Here is an 18,194-nt window from a genome sequence, read left to right on the forward strand (position 1 = left end):
ACTGATAGCAAATGTAGCAAATTGTTTCCTGTGACAGACTTTCCCATCCCAGCTTTAGAACGTGCAGCCCTGTCTCAGCTGTGGGAGATGGCCAGTGACGTCCACAGGTCCTGGCTGTGTCACTCCTGATTCTGAGTAGTCATTGTCCATACGGGAATTGGGATCATGGCTCATTCCAGCCCGTGGCAACCTTGGTTCTGGGCTGATGTGCCCGTCTTTCAGCACATTTCCTAAAGGTGGTAGCCGTGCTTTCCCAGGGGACAATGTGACTCTCGCCTGGGGGCTGCCCCTCTGCCTAGCACCTGTCCTGTAGTTCTTGGTAATGGGGTCACATCAAAGTTAGTGGGGACATAGAGTTCCAAGGATATTCCTGGGTTCTGGATATGTCTGTGCCATGAAGGGAGGCCGCTCTTTACAGAAGCTGCAACAGGCGGGAGACTTTAGTGCCGGTCCTCTCTCTGCACTTAATTAGAAGGTGGTCATAGAAGAAAATATCTACCATGTCATACTTAAGAAACTAACAGAAATGTGGAGCTCAAAGGAACCTTAATGGCCGCTCAGTCTCAAGAACCTTAATGAACCTACTCAGTCTCCAGATATCTCCTGGAGAGGTCAAGTGCTGACTACTGTTCCGAGTTTGAGATACTGCTACTAACTTGCCTCTCCAATAACTTTATGACATTTCTTTCCCATATGTATGTAAATATATATGGGTTTTGGGACCAGCTTAGCAGAAATAACTTTCTGTATCTATAGAATAAAAATGATCATCACATCCTCTGTGTTTTCAACATCTATTTTTAAAAATCAATTTTAATTTTTATAGAGATAATGTCTTGCTCTGTCACCCAGGCTGGAGTGCAGTGGCCCAATCATAGCTCACTGCAGCCTCGAACTCCTGGGCTCAAGGGATTCTTTCACGTTAGCCTCCTGAGCAACTGGCACTCAAGGCGTGTCACCAAGCTGGGCTAATTTTTTTATTTTTTGTAGAGATGGGGTCTTACTCTGTTGCTGTGGCTGGTCTCAAACTCCTAGCTTCAAGTGATCCTCCCACCTTGGCCTCTCAAAGTGCTGGGATCAAGGCATGAGCCACCACACACAACCCTCAGTGTTTATTTTATCCTCTCTGATTTCTCAACTTTTCATGTTAATATGTAAGTTGGCTATCTCTACTCCTACCTGTGGATCTGATCCCTTTGCTTAATCCTTTCAGTGTTACCAGTAATTGATGATGGTCATTTCCCAGTCCCAGTGAGGTAATGGTATCTTATCCAAAGAGAAGAGATTAATTTGGGGGTTGGATTTTCCTTTTTTATTTTCAAGGCAGGGCTTCCCTCTGTCACACAGGCTGGCGTGCAGTGGTTCAGTCTCAGCTCTCCGCAGCCTCAACTTCTCAGTCTCAAGTGATCCTCCCACTTCAGCCTCCCAAAGTGCTGGGATTATAGGCATGAGCCACCAATGTCCAGCCAGGATTTTAAGGCTTCCTTGAACTATGGTTTAGGTTTTTGTTGTAGCATTCTTTTGATCTGATAAATGTGGGCTCTGATCACTAAAAAAAAATTTAAGTTAAAAGTCACAGCTCGTTGTTCTGTCATGACCCTTTCTACATTAGTAGTAACTTCTTCCAAAACCATCTTAGAAGGGTGGCTGGCTGATGTGCCCATCTTCGAGCCCATTTCCTAAAGTTGGTGGTTGTCCTTTGCCATAGAATAGTGTGACTCTGTTCCCTGGACTCCTCCATCTAGCACATGTCCTGTAGTGCTTGGTAATGGGGCCATATCCAAGCTGGTGGGGACATCAAAGGGTGTTAGGTCACATCCTTTGAGAAGATGCCTCATTTCAAGGCAGTCTTTATTTACTTGTTTTCCTTCTTTTTATTTTGTTTTGCATACACAATAATCTCTAGTGAATGCCTCTGGTTTAAGATCCTGTAATCCCACGCATGTTAGTCTAGGGTCCTGACCCCATCTCTGGATTGAGAGAAAGTGCTTGGGAAACAGAAAACTATCCTCTTGTACCAGATGCCAATGAAAAGTGAAAGTGAGCAAACAGACCCTACCAAGTTCTAAGAAAATGAGGCCAAGAGAGCTTTTTGAAAACTAATGATTTTAACAACAACAACAAAAACTTTATAGAGAATGAAAACACTGGATTTTATTTGCCTCCTTCTGGAATTTAGGCTTTGTTGGGATGGATAACCTTGAGAATTAATTCCTACTTTCTGCTGCTTTGTATCTGAGTATTACGCATTTTACCTTAGTCAGAATGACTAAGCTCAAACCCACCCATTCATTCCATGGTCTTCGCTAGTTTCTCAAGTGATGAGAAAAGATATTGATATTCAAGATTTTGCCTCATGGCAGTGCTTCTCCAAGTATGTTGTATAGTTTCTTGAGTTGCCTAGAACAACACTTCTGAAACCTGAATGTGCATTTGAACGACCTGGGATGTTGTTAAAATGCTGATTCTGATTCTGCAGACCTGGGGCAGGGCCCAGGAATCTGAATTTCTCACCAGCTCCCGGTCATGCTGATGCTGCTGGTCCGTCGGCCCTACTATGAGTAGCAAGGCCAGAGGATACCTTCTTTTGGTGTAGTAATATGTGTTGTCGTGAAAAGAGAGCATCATGGCCAAACACGATTGTTAAATTCTGTGTTAAACAAGATGGCACAGCTGTCAGTGCGAATGTCTGAGAGCCTGTGATTACTGATGAATGCTGTAGGATGTCCAAGGAGCAGATACAATATACAGTGGTTTTCAGACTATTTCCTCGGAGCATAGTATGCAACTAGTGTTCCATGAGATATGCTTAGGAGACTTTACACGAGAGAGAGAGTAGTCTGCTGTGAAAAACAATATCAAGGAGTCTTTTGAGTCTATAATTTAATAAACTACCACCTTTATTGTGAATATGCCTCTGTTGAATGAATTGTCTGTTAAACATCTTAAATATTTGCCTCTTTTGAATCATCTTTATAAATTCCCGTAAGAGGCTGGGCGCCGTGGCTTCTGCCTGTAATCCCAGCACTTTGGAAGGCTGAGGTGGGCGGACCACCTGAGGTCGGGAGTTCGAGACCAGCCTGGCCAACATGGTGAAACCCCATCTCTACTAAAAATACAAAAAGTAGCTGGGTGTGGTGGTGCACACCTGTAATCCCAGCTACTCGGCTGAAGCAGGAGAATCACCTGAACCTGGAGGTGGAGGTTGCCGTGAGCAGAGATCACGCCACTGCACTCCAGCCTGGGTGACAGAGCGAGACTCCATCTCAAAATAAAATAAATAAAATTTCTGTAAGAGAAAGATTTCCAGCTGATCTGGTCATAAGAGTTCATGTGATCGTGTGTGTGTTTCACATGAGTGCGGGTAACTAAGGCTACGAGTTTCCCAGAAAACTGTCCTTAACCTGCATTTAAGGGTGGGATGCACCAGATCAACAGAAATAGCCACAGTTATTTGAAGATAAGAAAAGCCTACAATATCGTATGTAGTCAACATGTGTGTTATTACTAATCATACAGCTTTCCGTTCTGAGTTCATGCTGTGATTTCTCTGGGAACTGGCATGTTATTAAGGGATCACAGGTGTTTTGGAGCAACAGCAGCAGCATGACGGCTAATCCCCAGTGAAGAGCCAGTGCTGCTCCAAACACTGCAGTGTGTTCTCGAGTAACTCTATGAGGATTATGGACTGTCCAGTTATCCCTACTCCACAGTTGTGGAAAGTGAGCTGCCCAGAGGCTTGGAAACGTTCCCTGATTTTGTTATGGGAAGGCAGATTTTGATCACGGGCAGTCTGACTCCAAAGCCCAACACTGTAAAGCACGCATTTTACTAATTGGCACTATCACTTGTTTAACCCCGATGGATGGATGGACGGATGGATGGATCTATTTTAGAGACAGGATCTAGCTCTGTAACTCAACACTGGAGTGCAGTGGTGTGATTATAGTTTACTGCTACCTCGAACTCCTGGGCCCAAGTGATCTTCCCATCTCAGACTCCTGAGTAACTAGGATGACAGGCATGTGCCACTCTGCCCAGCTAATTTTTTATTTTATTGTTTTATTTTTAGAGACAGGATCTCACTCTGTCACCGAGGCTGGAGTACAGTGGTACGATCATAGCTTACTGCAGCCTCCACCTTCTGGGCTCAAGCAATCCTCCCACCTCAGCCTCCTGAGTAGCTGGGACCACAGGCACATGCCACTATGCATGGCTAATATAATTTTTTTTTTTTTAAGTAGAGACAGGGCCTTGCTATGTTGCCCAGGCTTGTCTCAAACTCCTGTGCTCAATTGATCCTCCCACCTTGGCCTCCCGAAATGTTGGGATTATAGGTGCGAGCCACCTTGCCCAGACCTGTTTTTAATTTTTAGAGATAGGGTCTTGCTATGTTGCGCAGACTGGTCATGAACTCCTGGGCTTAAGCAATCCTCCTGCGTCATCCTCCTGAGTAGCTGGGATTACAGGCGTGAGCCAGCGGGCCCAGCTTAAACTTAAATATTCAGAGGTTACTATGAGGTCGCTACTTTGCATATATATTATCTCATTGTTCCTAAACTTAAAAAAGCAGTGTCTTCTGCTTATGGGGAAATGGAAGGAAGCTCACTCTTTGTTAACAGTCGTTTCACAATATGAAAGACAGACTTGCTCATCGTAGATAATTTGGAAAGTATAGAAGAGTATAGGGGAAATGAAAACAACCCAGAATATATTAGCTGGAGAGAACTTTACATGTATGCCTTTACATGTATACCTTGTGAACAAAATCACCCTTTTAAAGTGATTTCATGAATTTATAGCTAACAATGCAATGTCATAACTCAAATTTTTGTCATGCCACGGTGTGAAATCCTAACTATATTTTTGAACTAAGTGACCCAGGTGCTTTTTTCTTGTGAAATAAATACCTTTTGAAAAGCTCTCTGAAAGTTTAACTCAGGTTTAGGGTTTGTAGTTAAAAGCAGCACATAGCATTTCTCCTACCTTCGCTGAAGGCTCTCAACAGCACCTGATGGCTTATGAGTGTGTTTGGCTCTGGTGTGTATAGCTTTTGCCTTAGATTAGAATTTTCTTCTGAAGGCCCCCGCAATGTCACTGTAGCCACTAGACCTTGGTCACACGGAGTGTGGAGCCAGCTGTCAGTTTCTGGGCAGGCTCTGGCCGGGAACGCACACAGCGTCAAAGCAGTGAATAAGCGATTTCTGCAGTTCCCGTAGCTGCCAGCCTGTGCAGTCCTCCGTGATGCTTGGGGACCGGCTCCTCAGTCACACCCCGGTCCTGCTCTGAAGGTTGCTGTTTTCCAAACAGAAGGATGGTAGCTAGAGGCGAGATAGCAAGATTCTGGAGTCTGGAAAGCCTTCACTTGGGTATGTGTGCAGAGAATGGATTGTTGTACTGTGACACGTTGCTGATTCAGCTGTTTCCTTCCCAAGTTGCAGTTCTTTCTTTCTCTCTGTCTCTTTCTCTCTCTCTCTCTTTCTCTCTCTCTCTCTCTCTCTCTCTCTCTGCTGCTTGTCAGGTGTGAGCATGTGGGGAAAAGCTCACTCTTCTTGTAAAAGGTGCTGAGGATAGTTTTAGTTGTGGACATAGTTGAAGAAATTGGTTTTGTTTATGGCACAGTTGCTTGTCTGGAGTAGAAAATCGTAAGAATCAAGCCTGAACCATCCTTCCTGAGTAAGGGGTCTGGGTTTTGCTGCTGGTATTGTTACTGGTTTTTGCTTCTATTACGTGAAATTCCTTTATTCAAGAGTATATTGTTGGGATGTATAAAAATGTTTCTTGCTAATTTAGGATGTGTGAGGTTTAAGACTGTGAACTGATCTTTGAAAAATAGTTTCCTGTTTTCAAAAGTGACATTACCCAGTATTTGCTTACTGCTTTGTGCCTTATGTCCCGCTTTCTTTTTAGTATTTCTGTGAGTATTGTCAACTGGACTCTTTGGACTATTTAAATGTGAAAGAAACGGTCTACTCTCACACTAGGAAGCCATAAACTCTAATCCTCACATTCTTAAAAGGAAGTAAGAAAAAACAAGACTTCACAGACAGACTTTTCCCTGACTGCACTACATGGATACAATAGGATGCTTTAGAAACAGATCTTGTCTCTGTTTTCGCCCTAAATAGCCGCCAGCGCCTCGCCTGAAATGAATGGGAGCCGTAGACGGCAGCTCGCGGCAGCCTGGGGCCCTGTCAGAGCAGTGCGGTTTGTAGTTGGTGCTTTCTTCCTTGTTTTGATTGGTTTCTGTGCTGGCAGAGAGAAAGCAGGGATGTGGTTACGGCTTCTGTGTCTGGTGGATTATCAAAACAAGACTGGCGTGTACTCCGCTTTACCAGCCAAAATTTAGAGAAAAGGAAAAAAAGAAGTTGCCCTGCGATTTCTATATTGAGAACACAGACCACATGAGTGAGAGGGCTCGGCAATTAGCTAGCGAGACGGCCCTGGCAAGACCCGGGTGGAGGAAGCGGACGTGTGGGTGCTCCCTCCCAGGGTTCCTGCACCCATGGCCTTGAGCAGGGGTGTGTTCATTCCTGCGGGGAGCGCGCCAACATGAACGGGCAGGGGCATGGGCGGGTGGCCCCCGGCTGTCCTCCAACATTCCTCCACCCCCTTCCACAAAGTGGAGGCCGAGGGGAGCCCGACCCAGCCTCCAGCCCTGCGCGGTGCTCCCTCGGTGCTGCTGGAGAAGTAGCATACCAGAACCTGCCCTCTGCGGCCTTGACCCTCTGCGGCAGTCCCTCGCCTGCCTCACTGAGGGGCCTCGGTCCGTGCACTGCGAAAACTGTTGCCACTCCTATATGCGCTCTACTGAGCAAGTACATGTAATAAAATGACAACAAGCCCCAGATTTAAAACAAATAATAAAGCTTACCTGTGGTGGGTTTTCTTTCATTTGAGAGCCCTGAGGGGGCAGGGGAGGTGTTTGGGGCTCTGACAGACCCTGAGGGACAGCCTGGTGGCTCCCAGGAGGACGCCATGTCAGGGAGGGCGGGTGTGTGGGTTGTCGGCTGTGTTGTGCTGTCCTGTCCTGTTCTCCTGTCAGTGTGAGTTGAAGCCAAGCTTGAGACAGGCTCAGAGCAGGATTGCTTTGCTGGCAGACACACCTGGCTTTGAGTCCAGCCCCACAGCTTGGGGACAGTTACTTAACCTCTTTGAGCCGCAGTTTCCTCCTTCATAACCAGACAGCAACACTCCAAGATGCTTGTGAGGCTCGCAAGAGGACTTACTCCAGTGCTGAGCACAGTGCCTGGTGCACTTTAAGACGCCTGGAAGCCAGATGGGTGATTGCTCGGGTCCGTCCAGCCAGCTGGGCAGCCGTCAGAAACTGGGAGGGCTGACGAGACACCAGCCCAGAGAGCTGTCAGGGAGCAGCAGAGCAGAGGAGAGGTCCCAGGATGGATCAGCAGGTGTCAGCCAGAATGGATGGGAGGAGCCGTGCTCAGAGCCAGCAGCCCCAGAACAAGCAGCTCCTGGCTAAGAACAGAAGACAGGCACTGTGGGACAAGCCAGAGGTAAAACCTAAGAGCTTTACCGCAAGACACAAAGAAGCCCAGAGCCAACGCCCCACCTCTGAACTGGACACAGGACAGAGGCTGAGTTTTGAGAGCAGGAGAGAGTGGAGCTGCTGGCTTGGTTGTGGGGTCTGGAGCCAATGGGATGTTGGCTGCCCAGGGTGCAGGGCCCTACGTTGAATACTGATGTGAAGCTATACATCGGGAGAATGATTTTTAAAAGCTCCTTAGACATTAATAACAGATTATCAGTGAGTGTTAATATGTCAATTTCTAAGATTCTTTTTGATCTTATTGTTGTCCACATGTTTAAAAGATTGAAAAATACTATTTATGAAGAATGGCTTGAAAGTCTAGATTGGATATACTAGTGACTTTTCCAACAGTAACATTTTACATTCTGGAGCATGAAACATATTTCATACTTTAATTCAGTCACCCAACACAGACTATTAAGCATGTTCCTTGTCTTTGAGAAAGTCATAGCTAGGATAGGAGTAGGGGGAGGATATGAAGGGACAGATATAAACTTAATAATAACTAATATAAATGTGATGCATATTTTAAAAGAGGTTAGTCTAACATGTTTCTAGAACATCAAAGGCAGATGTTGTTATGGCAGAGGATCAGGGAGCTGAAAAATAAGTCATGGAACCGTCACCAAGCATTGATGGTTACAACTTTTGTTTGTTGTTTGGTTGGCTGATTTTTGCTTCTTTAGGTTTATTTTTAAATAGAGACGGGATCTTGTTATGTTGCCTAGGCTGGTCTTGAACTCCCGGCCTCAAGCAGTCCTCCTGCCTCAGCCTCCTAAAGTGCTGAGATTACAGGCATGAGCCACTTCACCCGGCCAGTGGTTAAACTTTTGAAGGATGGGCCAGAATTTGATGGGCTCTTTTGGGTGGGAAAGTTGCTCCAGGTGGGGAGATCAGCGTGGATGGATGAAAGGATTTTGTCCTGTTCATTGGAACAAGGGACGCTCTGTGATACAGATTGGCTAACGCAGAGGTTTCCAGCCAATGCAGTCAGAATCCATTGCCTGCAACTTGTGGCTTGCTGCATGGACAGGCAACAAAAGGCTTATGTGCTAGAACAACCTGAGCCTGCGGTGTGGTTTAAGTAAGCTTAACCTGAAGGTCCAGTCGTTCCCAAATTTTTCCAGGTGTCAGAATCATTTGAGGAGCTTTTCAAAACAAATTCTCAGCATACATTCCCCACCCCCACCACCCAACCTGACTCAGTGGCCCAGGGCAGGGAGGGTCTTTATTTTTCTAAACGTTTTCCCTGTGAATAGATGCCACAGGCCCTGGGTGTTTGGGAACCACTGAAGGGGGATGGACCCTGGAAGTCGTGCATCATGTTTTGGCATTGTCAGTTCCTGTGACCCGGCTCGTTGCCTCTGTGTGCATCTCCGTGGCCTGAGCTCTTGAGGTCCACCCGTGGTTTCAGCCCACGGAGCAGCAGCCCACGACAGCTGCTCCCGGCCGTGACCACGAGCTGCCCGCCTGGGCTGGCCATTTCCGTTTTTCAGATGGGAAGTCAGAATGGCTTATCTCAACTCTGAGGAAGTCTGAGCGATCAGCGAGAGGTTTTCTCAAATACATGGTTTTAGCAGATTATTTTAAGAGTGGGGGAATTTCCCTGAAGTCAAGGGAGGGGAAGTTCCCCACCAAGGACTAACGCTGGGTGGGAGATGCTGGCCAGGAACCAGCTGCTCATTAGCTAGGCAGTGTTGGAGACTGCCTCATGAAAATAGCCAAAATCTGTATCTCCTCCTTGTCAAGTGCCTGATGTTTAAGGGCTGTGTTAGATCTCACCTCCCTTTCCTTTAACAAAACACCTCAACCTCTGCCCTGTTACCACACCCTCACCAGGACTACCCTTCCCCACTGATAAGTCAGGGCCTTTTTTTTTTTCCTGATGTCTTCTCCAACTGGATTTGTAACAGTCCTTCCAATTTAAAGCAAAATGACACCTCCCGTGTGGCTACCACGTTGTTCTCTGTAGTAGTTCCTAAAGCTATAACTGGCCGGAGCTGAAAATGCAGACGGGGGCGTTCTAGTCCCTGACAGCTGCAGCCAGTAGGAAAGCAGGGATGGGAAGGAAGATGAGACGTTAGCGTGAGGGATGGACGAGGGATGGACGAGGGAAGGGCCGCTGCGGCCCCAGGAATCAGGAGCCCCCAGAGGGCAGTGTTTCAGGGAGTGATGGTTAACCATGATTATTGAACAAGACCTTATAAATTCACTTTATTACATTTTTGGAATTGACCATACTCTGTGGAACAGATGTGCTCTCTTGAAATTGTCCCCAGCCAGAGAGGGGCTGACAGTCAGCACGCAGTTTTGATGATCAAGGATGTGCTCTGTCCACCTGACTGAAGCTGCGGGAAGTGTCGTAGGAAGAGCGTGCTCTGTCGGCTCTCAGATTGATTGTATGTAGGCATTTGGGGTTTTAAAACTGATTTCAATTTGGAGCAGTCTTTGCTTCTTGTGTACAAGATCGTTTTCAAAAATGGCTTTTTGGGCCAGGTGCAGTGGCTCACGCCTGTAATCCCAGCACTTTGGGAGGCCGAGGCAGGTGGATCACCTGAGGTCAGGAGTTTGAGACCAGCCTGGCCAACATAGTGAAACCCCATCTCTACTAAAAATACAAAAATCAGCTGGATGTGGTGGCAGACGCCTGTAATCTCAGCTACTCGGTAGGCTGAGGCAGGAGAGTCGCTTGAACCCTGGAGGCAGAGGTTGCAGTGAGCCGAGATCATGCTGGTGCACTCCAGCCTGGGCGACAGAGCAAGACCTTGTCCCCCACCCCTCCCCCAAAAAATGTTTTTCCACCAAAAGAAACTACAGTTGGTGAGAATGTGGAGAAATTGCACTGTTGGTGGGAATGTGAAATGATGCAGCCATTGTGGAAAACAGTATGGAGGGCCCTCAAAAAATTAAGACTAGAATTATCGTTTGATCCAGTATGCTAAAGAATTGAAAGCAGGGTCTCAAAAAGATAGTAGCACGTTACTCACAATAGCCAAGTGGTAAAAGCAGCCCAAATGTTTACCCACAAACAGATAAACAGAATGTGGTGTGTATACACGCAATGGAGTATTTTGGGTTTTTTTTTTTTTTTTTCCTTTTTTAAAAATCAATAGAAGTGCTAGCCAAACAATGGAATATTATATAGTGTTTAAAAAGAAGGAAATGCTAACACTTGGTACACATGAATGGATGTCAAGGACATTATGCTTAGTGAAATAAACCAGCCATACAAGGACATACACTGTCTGATTCCATTCATATGAAGTATCTAAAGTAGTCAACATCATAGAAACAGAAAGTGGAAAGGTGGTTGCCAAGGAACAGGAGAGGAAGAAGAGAAAAGTAATGTTTAAGAAGTGTGGCAGTTTTGCAAGATGAAAAAGTTCTGTCACACAACAGTATGAATATACTTGACTGCTGAACTGGAACTGTGCGCTTAGAAGTGGTTAAGATGGTAAAATTTAATGTTATTATGTTCATCACATAGGAAGAAAGAAACAACATTTACTTTTTAGTTATTATAGTATATTCATTTCTCCTGATTTTGGTGACATACATTTTGAGAATTTATAATAGCTTTACAGCGTCGAAATTCCCCTACATAAGAAGTCGCCATTATTAACTTTCATCTGTAGTTGAGGATCCAAGCCCACTGAAGTCAGTGAGGAATGGAACATAAAGAGGTGAAGGGAGCAGCAGCACCGGCCTGTGGGTCTGGCAATCATGAGGAACTCTGCCCAGTGGAACTGGCCTGGGCTTTGACGCGCTGTGAACTATGACATGTAGGATTTTTCAGCTGAACTGCAAATTGCTGTTTCCCCATCGGCAATTCGTAATTCAACTGAACAATGTCTATTGAGAGTATGTGACACTTTAAAAAGTGTTCAGGTAGAGTGGAGTCAGATTACAGAGAAGATATACTGTAGAATAATTTTCTCATGAAGCAATAGACAACTCCCATGTCAATTCTTGTGACATCATAAAACCACTGTTTTAAGAAGTTCACCTTGGAAGTAATATATAGGATGGCTTGGGGAGGGAAACAGAGTCATGAAGACTGGCTGGGGGATTTTTCTAGCTACAGTCTCAGATGAGCACAGGGGTGGGAGTCAGAGAGACCTGGTTCCCATCCTGGTTCAGGCCCAGCCCCTGTGTAGCCCTGATAAATGACTCAACTTCTTGGAACCTCAGTTTCCACGTCAGCAATTTGCAGTTCAATTGGAAATCACATACTGAGTGCCTTCTGTATGCCAGATACTATGCTAGGGGCTGGAAAGACAAAAATCAAACGTCTGTCCTTTGCTTTAAGCCTGTCCTGCCCTTTAAGATGGTAAGCGACCATCTTAAAGGAAACACACATGGAAGGACAGTAAGTGTGGGGAATCGTAGAAAACCACCAGGCTTGGACGAAGCATCAAAGCAAAGCACGAAGGTTCTTCCTGTGTGGACATCAGACACTGAGAAATCGCACTCCATAAAACACACTAAGCATAGCGCGAAGATTCCTCCTGTGTGGACATCAGACACTGAGAAATCCCACTCCATAAAACACACGTAAATTATGGGACACCAGAGTCATTAACTTTAAGGGACTTTAAGATCGTGAAAGTGGTTGGGGTGGTGAAGGGAAAAGGATACAACCAGAAAATGGAATCCGGTCCTTGACAGGCCCCACTGGGAGCGGGGATTGGGAGTCGGAAGAAAGGGTTAGTGAGGGAGCTCCTGGGAGGGCAGGACATACGGCTGCTCTCCAGAATGGGAGCAAAACACCCAGATTTGGATACTAAGACTGTTTTTAATATCATTTTGTCTTGTTACAAGTACCAGAGCTGCTGCTGGGGGAGGCAGTTCCACCCAGTGGGTAAGAGGTAGAGGGCCTGGGCCTGCCGCACACAGCTGTGTGTTATTGGGACTTGAGTCTCCTCATCTAGAAATGGGGACAACTGACAGTACCTCCCATGTAGCATTGTCATGAAGATTATATGAGCCTGTTCACCTCCACAGCTTCAGTCAGTGCCTAGCACGTTATAGGTGCCTGATAAAATAACATCTTGCAATTCTTTTTTTTTTTTTTTAATTTAATTTATAGAGATGGGTCTTCTTATGTTACCCAGGCTGGTCTCAAACTCCTGGGCTCAAGGGATCCTCCTGCCTCAGTCTTCCAAAGTGCTGGGATTATAGGCATGAGCTACCGTGCCCAGCCACATCTTGCAATTCTATACTGTTTTTCAGTTTACAGGATGCTTTCATATATCATCATTCCATTTGAAGCTCAAAGCACACCGATAATAAGTACTTGTTCAGAATGTATACACAACCCTGAGAGATGGGTATTGTCATCCACATTCAACGGGTGAAAAAAAAACAAAGAAAGAAACTTGACCAAGGACTCATACTCAAAACAGAAAAATATAGACAAGAAAAAAATGTGCATCACTACCATTTGAAGGCAAGTTCATCTGACCCCAAAGCCTTGCACAAAGTCCACATGCTGTACTTCTTCCCTTCCCTTCCCTCCCCTCCCCTCCCCTCCCCTCCCCTTCCCTTCCCTTCCCTTCCTTTCCCTTCTCTTCCCTTCCCTTCCCTTCCTTTCCCTTTCTCCTTCCTTCCCTCCTTCCCTCCTTCCCTCCCTCCCTCCCTCCCTCCTTCCCTCCCTCCCTCCCTCCCTCCCTCCCTCCCTTCACTCCCATGTGTGCCAGGCGGGTCTAGGTGTTAGGAACACAGTTAAGAATAAAGCAGACAAGCATTACTGCCTTTCTGGAGCTTACATTCTGGACAGTGAACAGAATACATTAGACGGTGACAAAAGCTATGGAGAAAACTAAACCAGGGGAGACGGTAGAGTAAGAGTGAGGGTTGTGCTTTTAAGTGGGACGGTGAAGGTGAGAGAGGGAGCCAGTGTGTGTGTACCTGGGGAGAGCTGTCAGGCACACGAACAGTGGCCCTGGGCAAGGAGTGCCTGCGGTCTTTGCAGCCAGGAGCCATTGGTTGGCGAGGGGTGGGAGGCACAGTGTATCTGGGGAGAGGTCTCACGAATTTTGGCGCTCTCCCCTGTGGATGATTCTGAGCAGAGGAGTGACACAATCCAGTCTAGGAATGGTTTGCCAGCATCGCTCTGGCAGCTTCGGCCTGCCGGGGGCAGTGGTGGCACAGGGAGACCAGGAGGGGCTGCTCGAGGAAGCCCGAAGCTGGGTGGGAACCCAGGCTTGAGTGGTGGGAGGGGACCCAGGCTCCAGTGGTGGGAGGGGACCCAGGCTCCAGTGGTGGGAGGGGACCCAGGCTTCAGTGGTGGGAGGGGACCCAGGCTTCAGTGGTGGGAGAGGGGTAAGAGGTAGCCAGATTCTGGACACCTTCAGGACCTTGAGTCAGATCTGCCAGTGAGTGGGTCGTGGGATGTGAGAGGCAGAAGAAGAACCTCTGAACAGGTAAAACATACAGGCTGATGCCTGCTTTACAGATGGGAAAACTGAAGCTGAAAGAGCTGAAGTGACTTGCACCAAGGTCATTTAGTTAGGAAGTTAGTGAAGCAAGGACACTGACCCGGGAATTTTCACTTCAGGCACCATGCCCTTCCCTCGTCCCTGTTGCGAGTCTCTTGCCCCTGGCCTCTGCCCCCCTCACCTGCCAGGACTGAGTCAGCCCACACATGAGCGCCTCGAGCCGTCGTACTTCTGCATGTCGCAGACTACTAATCCATGATGTTGAAACAGTGGCTGTTGAAACCTCTCTTGTGATGAACCTCGGCCAGAGTTGTCTTTTTTTCTTTACTTTTTTCTTTTGAGACAAAGTCTTGTTCTCTTGCCCAGGCTGGAGTGTAGTGGTACAGTCCGAGCTCATTGCAGACTGGAAATCCTAGGCTCAAGCCATCCTTCCGCCTCAGCCTCCCAAGCAGCTGGGACTACAGGTGCGCGCCACTGCCCCCGGCAGAGCTGTTTTGCTCAGTGTTCATGAAAAACTCAGAGAGCCGTCAGTATTTCCAGTTCATGTCTCTGTCCAGAGGGTTTTTTCCTGGTACCTCCTGTAAAGGTCTAACACTTTGCGATAGACTCCCGTTAATTGTGGATTTATGCATGAATACAACCTGCTTTTTTTCTTTCTTTACTGATTTTCACAGCAACAGCTAGATCATGGTAAAGAATTCTCCCTTGGAAAACACGGTTCAGTTCTTCGAGGAGAAAGTGTCGTTTTCAGAGCTTTCTCTGGGTGGGAAGCCCCAATGCCTTTATTTTACTGAGATTCACTTTTTTTTTTTTTTTTTTTTTTTTTTTGCTCAACCATGGTAAACTGGTAAGGAAAAATGCTGTTGGTACCAGACAGTGCCAGATCAGTGCTTGCAAAATTGGAAGATTCCTGCTGCTTTAGGCATTAGACACGCAGGGTTTGTGTATATTCTCCTCACCCGGGAGCATCAGGATATCTCAGCCAGTAAGCAGCACCGTTCTTGGGCCTCGTGGTCTGGGCAGCCGCTCCAGGATTAGAGAAGGCGTTTGTCTTCAGTGCTGTTTCCCTTGGAGTCTAAGACATACTCATGCATGAAAGACATGATGTGCTTCCTTAAGGCGTCCCCCAACCAACCCCCAAACACACACACCAGCAAAGCACACTAGACTAGGTGACCTCCTGCTCTCCGCCCGTACGCACCCTGACCTAGTATAGGAAGCAGAAGTTACATTTAAAATCAGTCACCACGCATTGTGCAGGCTCTAATGTGTTTCTCAGACAGCACAGGTCTGGCTTTCTCAGCACCTCCAGCCACACCCCCAGCAAGATAGACACGGATCCACACACAACCCCCAGCAAGACAGACACGGATTCCCACAAGCATAGCTGGCTCCCTGCTGCCCACCCACCCGTGCTCCCAGGGTGCACTCCCTTCTCCGGAGGCACCAGGCCCTGCCATGCCCCTGACAGCTGTCCCCTCTCCTTTAATGAGCAGGTAAGAAAGCTGGGGCCCAGAAGGCAACACCAAGACTGTGGAGTACTTTCTTCCGCCCCTTGCTTTGTGCTCAGGCCCAGGAATTTACTCCTCCCCCAACCCCGTCTCTTGGTCTCTTAAGACAGCTCACTTTTCCTCCCAGACACAGGCCCTGACCTTTCCTGACCAAGACTGGGGATGGGCCCAGGCAGGGGAGTGGAGGTGGGTAGAGGGTAACTGGCACCATGCACTCAGAGCCTGGAACCCTGACTTGGTGCGTGCCGAGAGCTCTCCCCCAGCTTCCATTGTCAGCTGGTCCAAAGTTCCCTGGCTGTCGCGGTGTCTGGTGCACCTGTCTGGGTGGTTTCACGGCTAGGGTACAGGTGCAGGCCCATGTGCCATGCCTCACCGTGGTGTGTGCTGTCACGGATGTAAGCAGCTGCCTCCCCTGGAATCACAGGACGATTCTGGAGAGGAGGTGATGGTGGCTGGGATGTGGGGGTTTCTCTGAGATGGGCACCCCTGGCAGAGGGGGAAGCAATTGGAAAGCCAGGGCCCGTGAGGAGACCCAGCTCAGTGGGCACCACTGAGAGGTGCTGTGTCCAGAGCTCAGGCTTACAGGACTGGGGCTGCCAGGTGGAAGGTGGTCTGAGCACAGTCTCAGAGAAGGGCTGGGGCCAGGCTGGGAGAGGCACCGCTGGTGGCGTGTGCACACCTTCCTGCTTTCCCTCCATCCTGCTTCAGGAGCTCCGTGCATCGTGAGTGCATGAGCTTGAACTCCTCGTCATCACAGCTCTGTCTCTGCTTGGCAAGAAAGACCTAAAATGCTGGTGCGTGAAATACTACTTTTGCAGTGTTGATTACCCCCGTTATTGTGGATCTTTTTCCATGTTTATCATTGTTTTAGTGTCAGATTCCTGGGCTCTATTTTACAGAATCGGTTGCTTCTGACGGCAGTGTGGCTGAAATGATGAGGGGAGGGGAGGAGAGGCGTGAGGGAAGCAGGAGGCCTAGCATGGTGGTGCGGGGTGGGGGCTGGGGCTGGACGGGTGTGTGCTGAGCACCTGGCACATGGCCAGTGCGGATAAGATGAGCTGTGCATGGAAAATGCAGGTTACATTGATCCGAACATGAAACATCTCCCCAAGAACGAACTCTTCAGTCAGAAACCAGGCCCATCCTTTTCTAGTCAAGTAACTAGAAACATGGATTCGCCAAGTCCCTGAGAAAAGCAAGTCCATGGAGCACCATCGCAGGGCAACCTTCAGCCAGCCCTCTGTCCTTCCCAGCACACCGGCTTCTCCCTCAGACTTCTGCTTTTTGTTAAATCTCCAGGGAACTCGGAATTTTTCCAAAACGTCCTTGACCCTATCTCTTGCTGCAGGCATGAACTTGACCTCCCGACATGGATCTCAGTTCCTGATGCCGTTTCCTGGGGCAGCTCCTGTTGCCGCCCACTCCCACTAACCGTGTTCTCCCCAGCTGGCTTCCCTGGCCCCAGGCTCTGCGAGCCAACAGCTCTTCCTCTATGTCCTAGCAAAGTCTGTCATTAGTCCAGCCCTCACTGGGCAGGACACCTTCAACTCTGTGGAGTTCCAGCTATGGTCAAGGAGGCGGAGAGTGTCACATGCATTCTGTCACCTGATTCTTCAAAAAGGACATGAAGCTCAGATAAATGAGGTCACTTGGTTTAGGTCCCATGCCCACAGAAGGGCAGGACCAGAATTCAGAGCAGCTTCTGTGATCCTAAAACCTCTTCTCTTTCTGTCATATGAGGGGACTCTGCTTAGGTCCTGTGGCTTCCTTCCTCCAAACCTTGGAAGAGCAGCCCGGGATGAACTCTAGCCTGTGAGGCCCTTCTGTGTGCCCCCGATCTTTGCAGTGTCATCTTTCATGAGATGTGCTGGGAGTCCGTGGAGCATGTGCTTCGTATCAGCCACCTTCGATTTTCAATCAGGGGCCATCACACTGTTCTGAGTGGTCTGCCCCTCTTCCAGGAAGCCTTTCCCTGACTGAGGAGGATCCCTTTCTCTTTAAAATCCTGCCACTTGCTTCGGACTCTCCTTATTATATTTCCACTTCCTGGCTGCAGTCATCAGTATTTGGGGGTTTTTTTTTGTTTCTTTTTTTATACTTTTAAGTTCTAGGGTACATGTGCACAACATGCAGGTTTGTTACATATGTATACATGTGCCATGTTGGTGTGCTGCACCCATTAACTTGTCATTTACTTTAGGTGTATCTCCTAATGCTATCCCTCCCCTCTCCCCCACCCCACAACAGGCCCAGTGTATGATGTTTCCCTTCCTGTGTCCAAGTGATCTCATTGTTAATTCCCACCTATGAGTGAGAACATGCGGTGTTTGGTTTTCTGTCCTTATGATAGTTTGCTGAGAATGATGATTTCCGTCTTCATCCATGTCCCTACAAAGGATATGAACTCATCATTTTTTATAGCTTCATAGTATTCCATGGTATATATGTGCCACATTTTCTTAATCCAGTCTGTCATCATTGGACATTTGGGTTGGTTCCAAGTCTTTCCTATTGTGAATAGTGCCACAATAAACATACATGTGCATGTGTCTTTACAGCAGCATGACTTATAATCCTTTGGGTATATACCCAGTAATGGGACGGCTGGGTCAAATGATACTTCTAGTTCTAGATCCCTGAGAAATCGCCACACTGTCTTCCAGAATGGCTGAACTAGTTTACAGTCCCACCAAC

The 18,194-nt window shown here is 47.6% G+C and overlaps 1 protein-coding gene across 4 annotated transcripts in view; it reads left to right on the top strand.

Moving 5' to 3' along the window:
- SPATA13 (spermatogenesis associated 13) overlaps window positions 1–18,194 on the top strand; it is a 318,996-nt gene that overhangs the window by 274,056 nt on the left and 26,746 nt on the right. The window contains exon 1 of one of the 4 annotated variants that reach the window (XM_073012907.1): window positions 4,735–5,369. The exons of the other annotated variants lie outside the window; for them this stretch is intronic. Coding sequence (XP_072869008.1) covers window positions 5,315–5,369 — 55 coding nt within the window. The 5' untranslated portion in view covers window positions 4,735–5,314. Of the gene's footprint in view, window positions 1–4,734; window positions 5,370–18,194 lie in introns of those variants that run through there. 4 annotated transcript variants of the gene reach the window in all.

Source organism: Chlorocebus sabaeus, chromosome 3 (assembly GCF_047675955.1).
Source record: "Chlorocebus sabaeus isolate Y175 chromosome 3, mChlSab1.0.hap1, whole genome shotgun sequence".
NCBI classification, from domain to species: domain Eukaryota; kingdom Metazoa; phylum Chordata; class Mammalia; order Primates; family Cercopithecidae; genus Chlorocebus; species Chlorocebus sabaeus.